The sequence below is a fragment of the Aptenodytes patagonicus genome, chromosome 2 (assembly GCF_965638725.1).
Source record: "Aptenodytes patagonicus chromosome 2, bAptPat1.pri.cur, whole genome shotgun sequence".
Lineage (NCBI taxonomy): Eukaryota > Metazoa > Chordata > Aves > Sphenisciformes > Spheniscidae > Aptenodytes > Aptenodytes patagonicus.
The window spans coordinates 58,919,849-58,937,386 of NC_134950.1; the positions used below are offsets into that span (position 1 = coordinate 58,919,849).

Genomic DNA, 17,538 nt, shown 5'->3' on the forward strand with positions numbered 1-17,538 from the left:
TTATGAAGAACGTGGAGATGGACGGAGGAGAAGGAGAACCGATTTGAGACACGTTCGGAGTAACCTGAATTTGTCGAGGACTTCTCTCGTGAGGAGGGCTGCCGCTGCCTTTCAACCGGCTGTCTTCAGGCACCAGCCTTCCCTCCCCGGCCCACAGCAGCACGCTGCTGGAGTACTACTGTTGCCAACGCTGACTGAGAGGGTGAGCAAACCCGAACATCGCCTATTATTTTCTCCTACCGTCGCACCCAAAGCCTTCCTCCCACAGCACCGTTAGTCAGCGTGTGGGCGAGAAGCCGCATGTGTGTACAGGGGCTGAAAACCGTGTTGTAGCTGTGAGGATGGCAGGGGCTGCCTCGGCCTCTCCCCGGGGCCGCTGTCACCCTGAGGGGTCCCTCCTCCGTGAGAGGCCTCGGCCTCGGCTTCTCCCCGAGGATGCCGGAGGCTGTCCCTCAGGGGCTTAGGTCTGGGCCGCCCCTCAGGAGGCAGCCACCGCCGTGTCCCCGGGGGGGGCGGGGGTGCAGCTCCCGGGGCTCACACAGGCGGCCCGGTGGCCCTGCCAGGGGAGAGGAAACAAGCAGGGCGGGTGATGTAGGCAGCGAGGGGGCGAGGGTCTCCCAGCCTGTGCGCGGAGCGGGAACCGCTCCGCGCACAGGCTGGGAGACCCTCGCCCCCTCGGCGCGGGCGGGCGGCCATCGGGCGGGGTGGCGTGAGGGGACGGCGGAGCCGGTTGAGGGGGGGCGGAGGGGCTGCGAACGTGTGTGCGCCTGTGTGGCGGCGCGGGCGGCGTGCCCCCGCCCTTCCCCCGCCGGCGCCCGGCGCTGCGCGGTGGGCTGGCGCTGGGGTATTTACGGTAAGGTGGACCCGGCGGTGGCAGCTCGGTGTCAGGTGATCGGCGCTGAGGAGCCGTTGCCGCCGCCCGGGGAGGAAAATGCAAGATGGCCCAGCGGGGCCGTGAGGGGCTTCGCGGCGCCCCCTCCCCGCCCGCCGCCTCCCCGGCGCGTAGGGCCGGCGGGAAGCGCTGAGGCCAACCCCGCCGCGCCAGAGCCCGTCCCCGGCGGGGGCACCGAGCCATGGGGCTCTGCTACAGCCTGCGCCCGCGGCTCTTCGGCGACGCCGGCGGTGGCGGCGGCTCCATCTCCAGCGCCGGCGCCGCCTCGGAGCCCGAAGCGCCGGCGGAGCCTCACGCCGCCCCGCAGCCGCAGCCCCTCGGCGCCCCGCTCAGGCCCGGCGGTAAGCCCGGCGGGGAGGCGGACGGGCCGCCGCTGCTGCTGCAGAACGGCGGCGGTAACGGGGCGGCCCCCGAGCGGCCGCCGCTGCCCAAGGCCGGCGGCCCCGGCGGCGGGGGGAAGGCGGCGCGGCAGCAGGCGCTGCACCAGCCGCCGGCACTGCAGAGACCCTGGGAGAAGCTGCGCCTGGAGGAGCGGGAGGCGGAGAAGGAGGCGAGGAAAGTCAGCAAGAGCATCGACCGGGCGCTCAAGGAGCAGAAGCGGGAGTACAAGCAGACGCACCGCCTGCTGCTGCTGGGTACGTGTGTGTGCGGGGCGTGTGCCGGGGCGGGCAGGTGTCCCGCGGGGCTCCCCGGCAGCGCCCTCCCCCCGGCTTCCCCCGTTTTCCTTGGGAGCCCTCCATCCCTCCTTTGTCTCCCCGCTGCCCCCCCCCCCCCCCCCCCCGCGGCCCTGCCCTCCCGCCCCCCGGCCGTCTTCGTCCCCGGGCTCTCCCCCAGACAGGTTTACACCTTCTTTTCCCTTCCTCCTCCCCCTCTTCTCTCCTCCCCCCTTCTGGCCCTGACAGTGGTTTTGAAATGGAGAACACGATCGGCGCTTGTCCTGCGAGGGTGAGCGGCTCCACCCAGGCCGCCGGGCGGGAGCGATGCGGATGGGGGAGCAGCGGGGTCTTCCGGGGGAGAGGAGCCCTGCCCCGGGCGGGGGGCTGCCTCCGTCGCCCCGCGGGGGCTGCCTCGGCGAGAAGTTGTCTTAGCGCTCGAGCAACTCGGAAACATTAAAAAAAAAAAAAGAACACAGTAGAAAGGAGGGAAAATGGCCATGCATAAGATGTGTATAGCCTGTGGATGATCCTCCTCTGCCGTGTGTAACCAGGGATGGTTTAATGAGGAGCAGTAGTATGGGCTTGTGGCTTCTAAATGAGAGGAGTGCTGATGAGCAATAGGCTCCTTATTTAAAGAAGCACTGAGCGATGTAAGGGGAAATAAGCGGGTGTAGGTATGTATATTCCTCACAGACATCGCCTCTACTACAAGATGTGTTCTTCAGCTGTTGGTTTTCATATTTTTTAGGGATGACTTGTCAGCTTTTGTCCCCCCTTCTCTGAGGTGCTATGTGCGGTCTGCTATTGCCACTGCTCTTTCTAAGCATTAGTTAATAGTCCTCTCCAGAGGATTTGTACCAGCTGATACATTTACAGTATGAAAACCACAGGGGTATCTAATACAAGCATCTCATTTCCTGCAGGAAACAGAACAGTCATACTGCAGGGCTTTTTTTATGGTCTGAGCAGAGGGCTTATTTGGCCTCTTAGCTGTGGTCATAAATCTCTGTTTTCTGTTAGTGTGGAAATAGTGATTTGCTTTTGCATTAGCTTGCTTTGCATCTTTTTGTAAAGTTGCGTGGTATGGAGTTTTGGTGGTTATCTGAGTGCATTCCAGATTTTGGGTAGTCTTGTGTCTTTCTTTATAAAGCTGTGTTTCCATGTTATTGGATTCCTTCATTCCTGTTGGTGGGTGAGGAGAGGAGAAAATACGAAATACAGCAGTGCACAAAAGGTATGAGCAATGTTTGCCAGAGCTGTAGTGCTCCAATTCTAAAAAACAAATCATGGGCTTTATTTCCCATAAAAATACCAGCCTGTAGGATACCAGTACAACCAGTAAAAGGAAAGAGGAAGAAGATGTAATTCCTACTCCATGGAATTAATAATATTCTTTGTAAAATGTTTCTTCTGATACTTGAACTGTTACAGTATTTAACTCTAAAATTTTAAATATTCCATTAAAAAAGCATATTTTTTTAAAGGGTTTTTCTTCCTGTAACCTCTGGAAGTGTGTTGTGACCATTATGGCTACAAGAAGGCAAAGATACTGCTTGGTGCCCTTCCTCTAGAGAGCAATGTAATTGCTTGGACAAAAGGATCCTAACAAATAGATACTGCGTGTAGTCTATAACATGGGCGGTTGTCATAGTAAACCAGAGCAGTAAACACCTGTTCAGAAACAATGCAATTTGAAAAATAAACCATCTCCCACCCTTGGCACCCTGAAAGAAACTCAACACTCCTAAGACTCTCTATGTTGAATTTTGTATTAAACCTGTGTCATAATCGGAAAATACTCTCTTGATCTCCATATCGCAGGGAGGAAACGCTGGATTATTGTTTCAGCCCTGGCAGATCAGGGCCTGACATAAATGTTTGATTTGGATGTAGGGAGAGCTGCAGGTGCTTTGTGTTGCTGTTTGCAAAGAAGTGGAAATGCTGCTCTAGATAAGAGGAAAATATTTAGAATGGGGAAGGGTTTATTTGTCAGAGAAGGAGTAAAGCAAAATTGCATTGCACAAGGTAGTCATTTTCAGTCTTGCACAGAGGAAAAGACTTCGGATGTATACAAAGGTCTCTTAAAATAAAGAATATTATCAGCTTGATATTTTATAGCATTTCTAGTGGTAAATCACTCGATCCCCGTCCCTAAGGTCTTCCTGGCAGGGTGAACCTAAAAAGCGTACTTTTGCTAGAGAGAGGAGGAATATTTTTGTAGATCAACATGGAGGAAATGCATAGCAGAGGGGAAATGGTGAATGCAGTGACAGCAGAGGGCTGTCACAGAATAAACAAAGTTGAGCAACAGCGTTGGTGTGGGCTTTGTTTGTTTCTTTATTTAAATACAAGTTTGTAAATAATAGTTTCATTTTGGTTTGTCCTTATATGTATTGTACATGAACTGAGGCAAGTTTAGAGGATATCCTCAAAATTTTAGAGGAAAATGCAGTGTATATTTTAGGGAGCTACTACTAGATCTCAAAAGGGTATGCTAATAAATGCACTAGCATAAGAATGCTAATAGTCTCTAGAGTCTCTAAATAAGTAGTATATTAGAAGAGAAGCCTCTCTAAATGCTTGAAAATGACCTTTTGCTAAAAGCACACTAATTCTCCTTTTATTATGTCAAATGCAAACAATCAGCTTTGTGATGAGCTGTGCATATAAGTTACCAAAATATTATGAAGTCTCAAAGGCTTTTTTTAGTGTATGTTCGTAAATAGCTCTCTAAGAACATGTTCTTGCCTGTCACAGCTTTCCCCCAACTAATGTCTCATGCTGCACATGATGTTGACACTCCCCTCTAACCTACGTTTGGAAACACTTAATGTGTTTTGTCATAACTAATAATTGTGGAGAGGGGGGCGCGCGGTAAGTCCTCGAGATCAGCTCTCTGTGTGTGCCTCCCACGTAAATAGGTGTATCTGTATCAGGTGGCTGTAACTGCGATGTGGGGGCTTTACTGGTGCACTGAAGTAACGGCAAACACGGTTTGGGTTGGTTGGTTTGTTTTTCTTCTTCTGGGAAAAGATGAACCCTCATAAAATGGAAACTTGCTTTCCACCGCAATTGGCTGTTTCTTGTTTAATGTCCGCTTTAAAAAGAGGAGAAAGGGATGGAAACCTTGAATTGATTATTGTGCACTGTATTATTTGTGGGGGGGGGTTATTTCCTTTTATAAGTGAAAAAGTTAATCTGTGCAGAATTCTTAGGATGCTTTTGCTTACCCTGAGATGAGGATTTTGTTTTTAAGCATACGTGTTTATTGCACAGATTTACAGGGCTTGGTCAGAATCTTGTAGCTTTGGCTTCTGTCTTGTTTTCTGTTTGGTCTTTTTTTCCAGAGAACTGCAAACACTCTTCTACAAGACTGTTTTAGCTGCTGATTTCCTAGAAACTGTACAAACATTACAAATCACTTTATAGAGCTATTTAAATTCTCATTTCCAGTCTCGTATTTTAAACTATTTTGGGAGTAAGTGGGGTGAAGGGGGATTGGCTTTAAACGGAGTGCTAACTATTGTGGTATAATTAAGGCTCTCATAATGTTGAAGTAAGCCATAGATAGAAATAATTTTTTTCCTAGATAGCTGTTGTCTTCTAGTCTCCTCTTGCTCCTGTTTTTTCCATTTCCCCTGACTCCTGGTTGCTGTCCTAACTTTCGATGACTTTCTCAAGCAGAACTCATCCTTTTGCACTTCCCTGCTAAACTGAAACTGAAAGTGCTGGGAGTAAAAGCATTTCTGTTCAACAGAAACTGAAAGTAATGATATAGTCATTGAGGGAGGGGAAACAGAGAGAGTAATTTTCTTCATTTAAAAGGTACTGTAGCTGCTTACATATTTAAGTATTGACTTGATAGTGAAATTTAGACGTTTGATGTTTATGTACAAAAGTGTATAAAACATACAAAGAAACATAGCTCCCCTGAATTCATGGAAATCAAACACAAAGATGCCTTGACAAGCTTAGGGGGTTCCTAAGCAGTAGATCCCTGAAAGCTCACAGGTGTATAACAAAAGTAATGCTTTACTACAGTTTTATTTTCTTAACTACACACCTATTGATTGTTGTCAGAATTAAACTGTGTTGCAAAAAGAATTTCTGCTCTGACAGTGGCTTTTAGACTAAAATTGCAGTCTGTTATTTATGTTTGCTGCATTAGCAAACCCTTATGTTTATCCTCCCAAAACAAATTTTAAGTGTTAAAATTAAACTTAAAAATTAAACTTAAAATTAAACTTAAGCCAACTCATGCTTATTGATAAATACCTGAATTTAGTTTAGCTTGATGTGCTGATACTTTCCCTGTGCCTGCATAAGGCTGTGTCCTTGGGGTGTGTTTCTGTTACCACCAGAGATGATGCCCTCCCTAGTCCATAACTGAGCTGGGTGCCACCGCTTGTGTTCCAGGGTGTTGCACCCTTTTGTTGCATCCTGTGTATGCCTATCTCGTCTCTACAAAAAAAATTGTTGGTTTGTGCTGATAGATTTAGGATCCCTACAGCCAGGTAGTTGTAGCATGTAGATAATGGATATATGATTGGTAGGAACAGATATTTTCAGGACTTTGAAATAATGGGCTGCAAATACTGAACAATGTAATAAAGTAAATGGGTTATATAATCCCTAATCCTTTGCATCATTCGCATGTCTTTCCAAATGCTCTTCTGCTTTTGTTCTAACTTGTGGCATCATATGAAGTGGTATATGCACTCCTCGCAGATGAGGAAACCAGTAGGCAGAAGTCATCAGGACATGTTGGAATTAGTTCTTAACTTTGGGGTTTTTTTAAGTGTACTGAAAGCAATCCCTGATTTACAACACTTAGCTTTCCTTTATTCTGTAGATGACCAACTAATTGCATTTAGTCCATGTTTAGCTGTTCTAACTGATTTCCGTTCTTTGATTAATTTTGCTTATTTTTTAATCACTTAATGTTTAAGAAAAAAAATATACTTTTTTGTTCTATTCCATGTTAAGTGTAGCAGTGCTGGGAGGCTCTAACTGCTGAGCAAGGATGGGTTCTGCAGCTGTTACTTAGGCAATATGAACTTTCAGTTATTAGGCAAGTTTTGTGGAATACACACCAATATACAAATGCTTATTGTAACATAGTGTCTTAAGCAAGCTAATATCTTCTTTGTCATTTTAAGCTCCCATTACCATTGTAACTTCTCGGCTGCAGACGTTTTAAAGACTATGTAAAACTTCTGGATTTGCACATCTGTTTTCCCTTTCCCCATGCCTTTTTTCCCCCCAGTTTAGAACAAATACAGTTTGAAATTTTGTTCCCACATTCATCCCTTTCCACTACCCAACCCCACATCCCGTATTTCTTACCTTGTCAGCCCTTTGGCATTCCTTGACTGAATCTTACGATATTTTTTTCAGTCTCCAAGATAAATGTATAAATAACAGTTATGTTGTGGCATTAGTAATTTTTTTCCATTTTAGCTCTTTGACACAGTGAAACTATACAAATTTGGGGAAATATTTACTGGGTTTTTTTCCTGGAGTCATGGCTTCCTTCAACTTGCTTTTCATTTGAGCTTAGAAAGTTGAATTTTTTTTTTTAAAAATTCTTTCTTCTTTTCTTTTTAATCCAACAGCCTGGCTGAGCTGTGGGGGGAAACCTGGCTCTCCCTCTGCTTACCAAGTTTAACTTATTTGATAGCCTGTTCTAGAACCATTTTGCTTTCACTGAATGATGTGGAAAAGGTTCTTCTCCATGGACTTCGGAATAATAGTAGACAAATAAAATGGTGCAAGTAAGATAACAGAGCTGTCGCTTACCCTCCAGTAGGAGGGATGGAAACTTCTGAGTTACCATCTTGCACTGCGGAAGTCTTGACCATACCTTTTGGTGTTTTCTTAAATTCTGTGTGGTTTGGATCTTTGGATCTTTTTTAATGTCCAATAATAGGCTCTTCTTAGAGTAGGCGCTTGATGGGTTGAACAGATCAGTAAAATGAAGCACGGAGCAGATGTTCAGCCTGTTGACTGGTGCCACAGTCCAAAAGAAATCTAAAGCTGTCTTTCACTGAAGATGCATACCTATTTTTAGAGATGGAAAATGTATGTCAGTAGTTAGTACTTCCTATGTTCTTAATGAAAACAGCCTTTTGTAGATAGTTCAAATCATCCAGTTATGGTTAAGATTTACAGCCTTGTGTCGTTGTTCAACCCTGTGAGGTATTTGTTGTGCTGCGATCATCAACACATCTTCCATTTTATGGGCAGAAGCTTTGTCTTACTGTGCCATTACTTACAACTGTCTGACACAACTGTTTTAGGTTTTTTTAATATTTTGGATGTTTTCTTTTGACTGATAATACCATAAATCGGTAAGGCTGGGTGGTTTGTTTGTTTGCTTTTTAAATACCCAGCAGTGCAGGGTCTGGAAGAAATGCAGCCTTATACCTGGCCTGTGCACATCGTATTTATGCCTCTTCCAAAAGTGGATGAGCATGTTAAGTATACTGACTAGCGGTATTTCATATTATCCCTGTAGCACTGTATAGCTATACGTGAAACTCCTGTCTCTCGTGATTTGTCTGCACATGAATATTGAATAAAAGTTTAAGGACTTAAAGCCTTGCTGGATAAGCTGTATGAAGAAGGAAGGACGTGCTGTTTGGGAATTTTAGAATAGATAAAAAGTATTTAAGAAAATACTTATTTTTTCTTTTTCTGTGTTCACATACAAAGGATCAAAAAATCCAAGAAAAAACCTGCCAATTAATGTCTGTAACATAAAGCATAACATCAATCACCTGTAGCGGAAGATCTTAACTGATAAGATCTCTTTGAAGTCAAACTTGAATTGCTTCCTCATAATCTGGTGTTTTACATTTGTTTGTTTTTAAACTTAAGTTTGAAGAATTATAAATTCCACTTATATTTAAAGTAATGTTAGGTTTCAAGAATAATAAATTACTCTTTCCCAAAATACCATTACTGTAGTAAGTCAAATCCAGGTTGTGTTTTAAATTTTATACTGTTATCTTTAACTTTATTTTAGCCAATAATTTACATCATGTGGGAACAACATGCGTTTTGGAGCTTATAAAGCTGTTTAAAAGTAGAAAGCTTTTTTTCCCCCCCAAGTATTTAAAATAAACAAAAAGAAAAAGAATTGAAAAGTCTTTCACTTTCTCTATGATAGGCAATACAATTTTAACAGTTTCTTTTAAGAAGACTTCATTCCTATAAAGGGCAAAAAGGAAGCTCTTCTCAGCAATCAATTCAATCAAATTGTCTAGCTGGTCTTCAGAAGCTGCAGAAAAAGAGAACATTCCTTCTGTGATTTGGGTTAGTGCGTGCAATGGAGAAGTAGCAGGTTGAAAAACATCTGTAATAAAAACCTGACATTAAGTTGAGTTCTCGCTCTCTGTGGGTATTGTTTCCCCACCCCCAATCCCTCTTTTTTAATAAATTGAAAATACATACTTTTTGAATCATGTAATATACTCTGTATTTAATTTGTCATATGTGGATTAAAATAGATAGAGAGAATTCTATTCTTCCATCATGAAGAATGAAGACTCTGTTAAACCTCCAAAAGTGTGGATGATCATGGATCCTTATTCTTCTGTGCAAGTGTAATTTATATTAAGCAACTTAATCTTTTATTGAAAACTGTCATGAGTGTTGCTGGCGACATTACCAACTCTGTTATGCTACAATTCTCTTAATTATGGAGAATTAGTCATTCTGGATCTTGAAGCAAATGCAGAATGCACTGCATGGTGTTAGGCAGTGCCTTCTTAATAATCATCTTTATTTTCTTGAGTGCCTCACGTGGAGGACTAAGCTACAATGGAAGCAAGTTGCTTTTTTCCTTGAGAGCGCTCATTCATATTTCATATGCTTGAATTCATTTCATGTTGATTGAAGAATAATTTTCTATTCCAGATGATGCTTTTTCAGATAGAGATACAGACACATGTGTCTGTGCATGGACACACGCGACCACTGAAGTTCTTGTAAAACACGGTAGATCGCCCTGAGGAGTCTAGGTGAGTTAAACCAGCCTTCAAGAGTATGTGCTTGGTTTATATCCTGGTGTATCTCAAAGGCTTAAAGCTTCGTAAGAACAGGGCAAGTCTAATGGATTCTGTAACAAGATTGGTTTTTTTCATCTTTTGACTCACTGGACATTTGAATTACAGAATAGACTGATGGTGTTATCTTTTGCCTGTTCTGAGCTTGCTGTACTTGTCTAATTCAGTCTCTAGGAGAGATATGAACAAGATATTAAGCACTTCTAACATGTACCAGCCTTTGCAAAGACAAACTTCTTTTTTTATGTTCTTATACAAACTATAAACCTAAGATGCAGAAGAATATAATAATTTGTGTAAAGGACATATGCAGAAATAACCAATTCATAATCTGCAAAGGTATGGTTAAAGAGTTGTTTGGTTTTTTAAAATTAAAAAAAAAGAAAGGAAAAAAAGACTTTTTTTAAATGGCCAGATGCTGTGGAAGGTGTTTATGTCTCGTAATGTTTCTGTTTTCCCCCAATCATTTAATTACTTAATATTAAAAACTGAACAAAGAAAAAATCTTTGATGTGTACAAGATAAGTTTTTCTGCTTCAGCTGTGCTTAAAAACCTTGTAGTATACTACTGTTATGTGTGATGCTGTGCAACCTAGTCATGTATAAACAAGCAGGAAAACTGCATTAAGGATCGGCTATAACTTAAGGTGACTTTCAGATCCTTTTATTCATTGGGTCTGCTGACTTGTGAGCATAGTGTAATGCAGAACAGTAGCTGTTCAAACTGTTTTGCTTTTATCCCTCAAAATATTTCAGTGAAGGAAAGCAGATGGGAAGTACAGGACCATAATGGTTAATCTTCCTTTGATTTAACATTTTGAAAGATAAACAGAAATCTCAAGTTCTTTAGAGTATTTTCTCACACTTTTGGGGGAGGTTGGAGCACAAAAAGCAACCAACCAACAAACCACCCTTCTCTCATGTAAATTCTGATGGCTTTGGTTTGTTTAACAGAACTGAACTTCAAGTTCATATTGATCTGGATTGTCCCTATAGATTAAATAACACTAGGAGGGGAACACAAGCTTTTGGCACTTGGAGAAAGACTGGATAACAAACTGCATTTAAATAACTGCCATACATTGTTCCTTTTAGTAAATATATTTTTTTCTTCTTACTTTTAAGAATATTTTGAACAGCCTTACGCTTTCTGTGATTCTTCAGTGCTCTAAAGCATTTAATTTCTCTTAATGGAAGACTGATACAGAAGCAGTAGAGTTGCGCTTGATTTAGTGCTTCCTGATGTCTTGCTTTCAGATCAGGAGCCGTAGCAATCCCTCTGATGCTTCTGTGAGTTTCCAGGTGCACCCAGGGTGTATAAGGCTGTTGTTCCAAACTCCATTGCTTCTCCCTCAGGTTCTCTTATACTACTTGATGTGACATCTGGATTCATGAGCTTGTTTGTTCAATAGTGTCTTTCCAGCTTTATTATTATTGAAACAGTACAGTTGGTGTGGGGGTTTTTTGTGGTTTTGGTTTTTTTTTAAAATGGAGAAAGTAATTTTTAAGGAGGCAACATAATAACTCCTAGGGCCTTCTACCTCTCTATGTATAGAGATGAGGATGTTGACTCAGCAGAGAGGGGGGGGAAAGGAACAAAAAAGCCTACAGTGGTGTCTGGCTTGTGATATGCAGAACTCTCTTCTGTCACTGGATTCTGGCTCCAGGTGTATGTCAGCTATGTCTTTGAATTACCAGAGGTGGAAGGAAAACTGTTTCATGGAAAAACTGAAAAGGAGAGAATAGTTTTTTGATACTTCACGTTGCTCATCATTTAATGCAGAAGGGATCACCTGAAGAGTAATCCACTCCAAAGACCGTTTGGCAATGGTCCTTGTCTAGTTATAAAGGATTCACAGATATGTGGTCTGTCTGCCGGAGACTGAATAATACTTTCCAACATGTCAGAAAAAGTTAAAGCAATGCAGTAAAAGGTCAAACAGCCTTTCAGATGACTGTGTTACAGAAGGGTTTGGGGGGTGGGCAGGGGTGAGATGGGACTGTCTTTCATGCTGCTTCATGCTGTGCCCAGTACCATTGCTAGTGCTCCTGGTCCAGGAGTTTCAGGAAAAGGAAATAGGGACTCTCATGCTCTGAACGAGAATGAGGAGATGTTTCACACTCGGCCTGTGTCCCTATATAACGCTTAAGAACAGGTACATGTCAATACCTGGTTCTGCTCTTGGGGGAAACCATTCATCTTAATACCACAGTTTCTCAGGTTTTTTGTGCATTGCTTGTGTGAGCAATGGCACAGCCTGCCGAGGTTCTCCAGCACCTGGTGTAATAGCACATGTAGATTGGGTGCAGGGCAAAACAAGTATGTAATCTTGTCAAGCCTAAACAGTGTAACATAAGTACATCCTACTATGTTGACTGCCACTGAAATGTAACCTTTTCTTAATGACAATATTTCTCTAAGATAAAGATGGCTGAAAGAGTATGGGAGCAAAAGTCATCTTCTGTTCTTTTTGTTGTTGGTTTGTGGGGTTTTTTTTCCTCCCCTCCTTTGACTTCCTATTTAAAGTGAATCCAAGGCCTCCCTGTAATACCTTACTTTGTGTTTATTTACAGGTCAAATAAACTTATTTGAAAGTAAGAATTTCTGCTGTTGGTTACCTTTTTTCCCATGTATTCTGTATCCTGGTACCCCTAGTAAAAGAATAATTAGAATCTTACTTGAATTGATTGTTTACATGATGTGCAAAGAAATGCTGAATTAATCTCTCTTAATCCTATGTCAGAAAAATCAGTTTGAAGATACTGAGTACCAAATAAATAAATATATAGCATCTTTTGAGTTCAGTCCTTTATTCCCTAACTCAGTTCTCTCTAAAGTTAGACTGATAAAGACTTTAGTATTGGTAGCTGATTCGTCGGCATGAGGTAAACAACCAGACAAAGGAACAGATTTAAAGAATTTATGAATAAGTAGACTGAAAGTCTAGAAGTGACCGGTAAGATTTTGCCATTCGACTACCTATGTAACCAAGAGATCATTTTACTTCCCAGTAGTCTCTGTGCTCTAAATTAATAAGTTGCTTGAATTTTAACAAGAATATTACTAAGGTAATCTTCATATAAAGTGTTCAAGCAGTGGTATTGCTTGGGACCTTATTTCAGTTCTGAACAGGACACCGGCTCTGTCCCACCCACCAACTTCAGCTTCTACTTGGTTGGAATTCATAATACACTTGCTTTCTACAGCTTGTTTGTAGCTGTAACTTGCTTAGTTATTCCATTCCTTGAAAGAAAACAGGCTGGAAAATATTCCTTAAAAGCTAACTGTGTTCTTCACTTATTGCTCTTGTTTGAACTGTTTTTTCAATGTGTCAGAAGTGGGCAATGCCCACTTCTAATGGTGTTTTTGTTTGTATTTATTTTCTGGAAGAAGCATTGTTTTTATTTTTTTACTTGGTTCATCAGACAATACAGAATTACTATATATCCAAGTCTTTCTGAAACTGGCCTATAAAAATCTTTGTACTCTGCTTCTGCTGCTTTTAGAGATGACCTTGCAGTGGCTCACTGAAGAGTATTATTTGACTGTACCATGCTTATCAGAGTTGCTGTTCTCCAACATTATTGCTCGTCCACACTTCAATCTTTTGATAAGCTAGCATTATTCACAGTGTTATCTTTAATCAGTGACTAAAAGTTTACTGATCCTGTAAGGACCTTACTAGCAATACTGCAACTAGTTGATGATTGACAATTAGTTCCTGAAATCCATCTATTAGCTGATTCCTGATCCACTTAAAATGTATTGTATTGATCATTTGCAGAATAACATCAGACAGACATGTGCTGCTTATTTATAATATCAAATGTCTTATATTGACATAAGCCTTTAACTGAATCAACTGTGTATGTTATCAATATCCCTCAAATACTTTTTTAATTAAGCAAATAACTTATTACTGATTCATTGACCTTAGGTGGTAGATACTAGTCCTGTGCTCGATGGAATGTGATTTTTCTCAAACTGTATGTAATCTAACTAACAGGATCTCTCATACCTGAAAAACTTTCTTTTCTGAGGCCCTGAGGTTATTTCATAGAGGAACAGTAAATGTGATTGACATTCTTTATGCCCTTACCTGTGGTGGTTTGCAGGACATGCTCGGATCCTTCCTGTAAGGAACTCTCCTGTAAATATTAAGAAAAGAACTGTTTAGATCACCTTGTGAAGAAAGAGGGCAAAAATCTCTCTTTAAAGAATTACTTGTGTTGGCACACACAGCATTACTTGCTGTTACTATTTTAGGGTAAAGAACGTAACCTGACATTTCTGGGTGAATGTTTTCATTTAACAAGGAGGCTGCTTATCCACGTCTTGGTCTAGCGTGGTCTAGAAGAGCATGGTGCTATTATAATTTTGTTTTGCTAGAAATCATTTTATTAACTTGAGATATTTTGGAAAGAGCAGTGTTTTGCTTGGTCCATTCTATCTCTCTAGTCTGTTTATAGGGTGGTTCAGTCCACTTCCCTCCTTTTCTTAAAAAGGGACAAGTTTCTTATTTAGATCGATACTTTCAACAAGCTGAAAATGCTTTGTCAAGATGAAATATTAAGCCAATTGAATATTTACTGCTACTACAGACCAGAGCAGGAGGAAAAAAAAAATAATCTAATGATGTTGGGTTTTGTTTCCTTCTTTTATTTGTTACTGCCTGTGGTCCAAAAGTATCTTCTGTGCTATGTTAGATCTTGCAGGTAGTTGCTTGGACCTTTTATGAATGCTGTCTTTCAAATCATCTGACTCCTGTTACTCTTTGCCTTCTTTGTTTATGGCTGGGAAATTGCCGGTTATTCAGGTTTTGAAATCGTCTTTACCATGAAAGAGTCCAACTCAAAATGTAAAGCTCTTAAATCCAAGCACTTAGTAAATTAGCAGTTTTGTGGCTTTTTTTTGGTAGCAGTTAGGAAAGATAATATCTGTTACAAAAACTGCCTATTGTCAGAATTGTTGTATATGTGTTATGTTGGAAATCAACTTTTATTCTAGCCCTTTACTACCATAAAGGTAGAGTTCTTACCATCATAATCCTCTTCTTTATTAATAGGTATTTGAGTGAAGAATGAAGTCTCTGTGAATGCATTGGGGTATTCTCATTCTTTAACTCATCCTAAATGCACGCTAACAATTATCTCAATTTATAAAATACTTGACTGAGTCCATCATCCTGTCATTATAGACAGTCTTTCTTTTTTTTTTTTTTTTTTTTCTTCTCAGGTGTATACATTTTTTCAGAGCACCGGATGGCTTGAAAAGCTTTCTTGACCTCCTGTGCTGGTTTTGGCTGGGGTAGAGTTAATTTTCTTCCTAGTAGCTAGTATGGGGCTATGTTTTGGATTTGTGCTGGAAACAGTGTTGATAACACAGGGATGTTTTCGTTGCTGCTGAGCAGTGCTTACACAGTCAAGGCTTTTTCTGCTTCTCACCCCACCCCACCAGCGAGTAGGCTGGGGGTGCACAAGAAGCTGGGAGGGGACACAGCTGGGACAGCTGACCCCAACTGACCAAAGGGATATTCCACACCATATGACGTCATACTCAGCATGTAAAGCTGGGGGAGAAGAAGGAAGGGGGGGACGTTCGGAGTGATGGCATTTGTCTTCCCAAGTAACCTTTACATGTGACGGAGCCCTGCTTTCCTGGAGATGGCTGAACCCCTGCCTGCCCATGGGAAGCAGTGAATGAATTCCTTGTTTTGCTTTGCTTGCGTGCGTGGCTTTTGCTTTACCTATTAAACTATTACCAACCCCTGAGTTTTCTCACTTCTACCCTTCCGATTCTCTCCCCCATCCCACCAGGGGGGACTGAGTGAGCGGCTGTGTGGTGCTTAGTTGCTGGCTGGGGTTAAACCACACCCCATCCATGGTTGACAATGTATTTAACATGTCAAAGGATAGCCCTTCCTCTGTGGGTGTTCTGATAAATGCTCTAGCTGGAGCCAGGTCTTCTAGCATTTTAATTAACTCTCCACACAGGGAGCCTTCCTGTGGAGGAAACGTGCATTTTCTTTAAAAAGAACTTCCAAAGTAGATTGCAAGCATAAACCGTGGAGGAGGAAAAAACTTTAAGTATAGAAGCAATTGTGTTACTGATTCTGCTGTAGTATGTAAAGATCTGAAGTTGTAAATCAGTATAATGTGCAAGTATGTAAAATGCATACTTACATTGAAAGCGTAGTAGGTCTTGCTGTGGCTGCAAGAATCCCAGATGTGAACTTAACTCTGCAGTGTTATTAGTCTGGAATTTACTGCTGGAGTTGGAAGAGGGAGCTGAGACCCAGAGGCATGGCAGAAAATTATTTTCATGAATGTCATCTTTGAATGTCTCATTTTTCAGCTTGAATACAGTGCATGTCATCAGAAGTGCTTCAAAAGTACTGAACGGTTTTGTCTTCTGCTAACTTCAACTGGAGTCAAATGGTCAGTATTGAGGAAGACTTACACACAAAACTGTTGTGTTGCATACTCTGAATATATCAATTCCTTCAAGAATAATACTCTTTATTTTTGTTTTAGTGTTATTTTTGTCACTTTACCTGGTTCAGTCATTGGGTATGTATTTAAGTGATGGTGATAATTCATTCATTTAAAATATGATTTTGGTTTTTTTTAAGGGAGCTTTTATTCTGAGACTTAAAACTGAAAATGCAGTTTCTTTCATGGAGCTCATGAAATGCAGTATGCAGCCCCTGACTCAACAGCAGGATGCTGAAAAAATTAACATAGATTTCAGAACAGCAGACTTCTTAAAATATTAACAGAAACACTTATTTACTTGGGTTTTTGTTTGGTTTTTTTTTTAATTTTCCCCTTCTGATCATAAATGTCCACTGGTATTCATCATGGAGAACTTTAGGCTGAGAAGTTAAAACCTAATAAAATCAGCTGAATGGTGTCGTATAATGAAAATCATTAGGAAGACTCAGCTACAACAATCAGTAGGGTTTGATTCTGACTGTAGTTAAACTGTCAAATATGCATGCAAAGGTTAAGGCATTTCCAGCATGAAGGGTATCTGTTCAAACCTTCTGTATATATGCTTTATATCAACATGTGTTACATTGTCTGATTATATGACTGACTGTGCTTCCTTTCTACATTCCCTATAGATCCATACAGTATAAAATAAATAATAGCAACTGAATAAGACATGTTGACTGCATGTCATCTTCATTTTTTTTAACGTGGAATAATTCTTGCATTGTATACAGAAGTCTTTAGTGTCTCGTGTGGATTTTTCCAAGGAGCGAACCATAGATAAGTTTCCTGTTGTACAGATGGAAAATCTAGGTAGAAGTGGAACATGATCAAATGTACACGCCATCTAAATTATAAGTATGAGTTTAGATGTCTACAGCCTGGTCTACTTCTAAAATTATTTTAGAGAGCTGGTACAAAAAGCTACTACCTTTGGTGTCCAAATTACTGTGTTAATGTTTACTAGAATTTCTGAAAACTGCTTCTCAAATTAAATATGCTTGAGAGTGGGAAACTTAATGATGATGATGCAGCTGTACACAGAACTCCTCTGATGGCCATGCATCCAGGGTGTGAAAACTCAGCTAGGAGGAAACTGGACCTTCTGGTACCATTTTTATGTCCCAATGCCAGCTTAATGATCTGGGCCTCTCAGATGCTGGTCAGACAAGTTCCCCATCGTGACAGCATGAGAAAGTCTTCAGATCTTAAAAGTGTACAGTTCCTGGCTTTCCTGTCTGATCTCCTATTTCTAGTCCAGTGAAGAATGATGACTTGTAGCAACTGTTGATATCCTTTCGCCTCACTTCAGATAAGCATGAAACGCAATATAGCGGAGGGTGTATTGGCAGCTACATGCCATGTTGGGAAAACCGCCCCATGTTGTAAAGGTTATCAGACTCTGCATGCCTACTGCAGATTTTGA

General features: G+C 41.6%; 1 protein-coding gene across 2 annotated transcripts in view; it reads left to right on the top strand.

The window, feature by feature from the left end:
• Window positions 1-1,073: 1,073 nt before the first annotated feature.
• GNAL (G protein subunit alpha L) overlaps window positions 1,074-17,538 on the top strand; it is a 205,623-nt gene continuing 189,158 nt past the window's right edge. The window contains exon 1 of one of the 2 annotated variants that reach the window (XM_076329989.1): window positions 1,074-1,527. In XM_076329989.1, the coding sequence (XP_076186104.1) occupies window positions 1,074-1,527 (454 nt within the window). The remainder of the gene's footprint in view (window positions 1,528-17,538) is intronic. The other variant, XM_076329991.1, reaches the window with a different exon arrangement.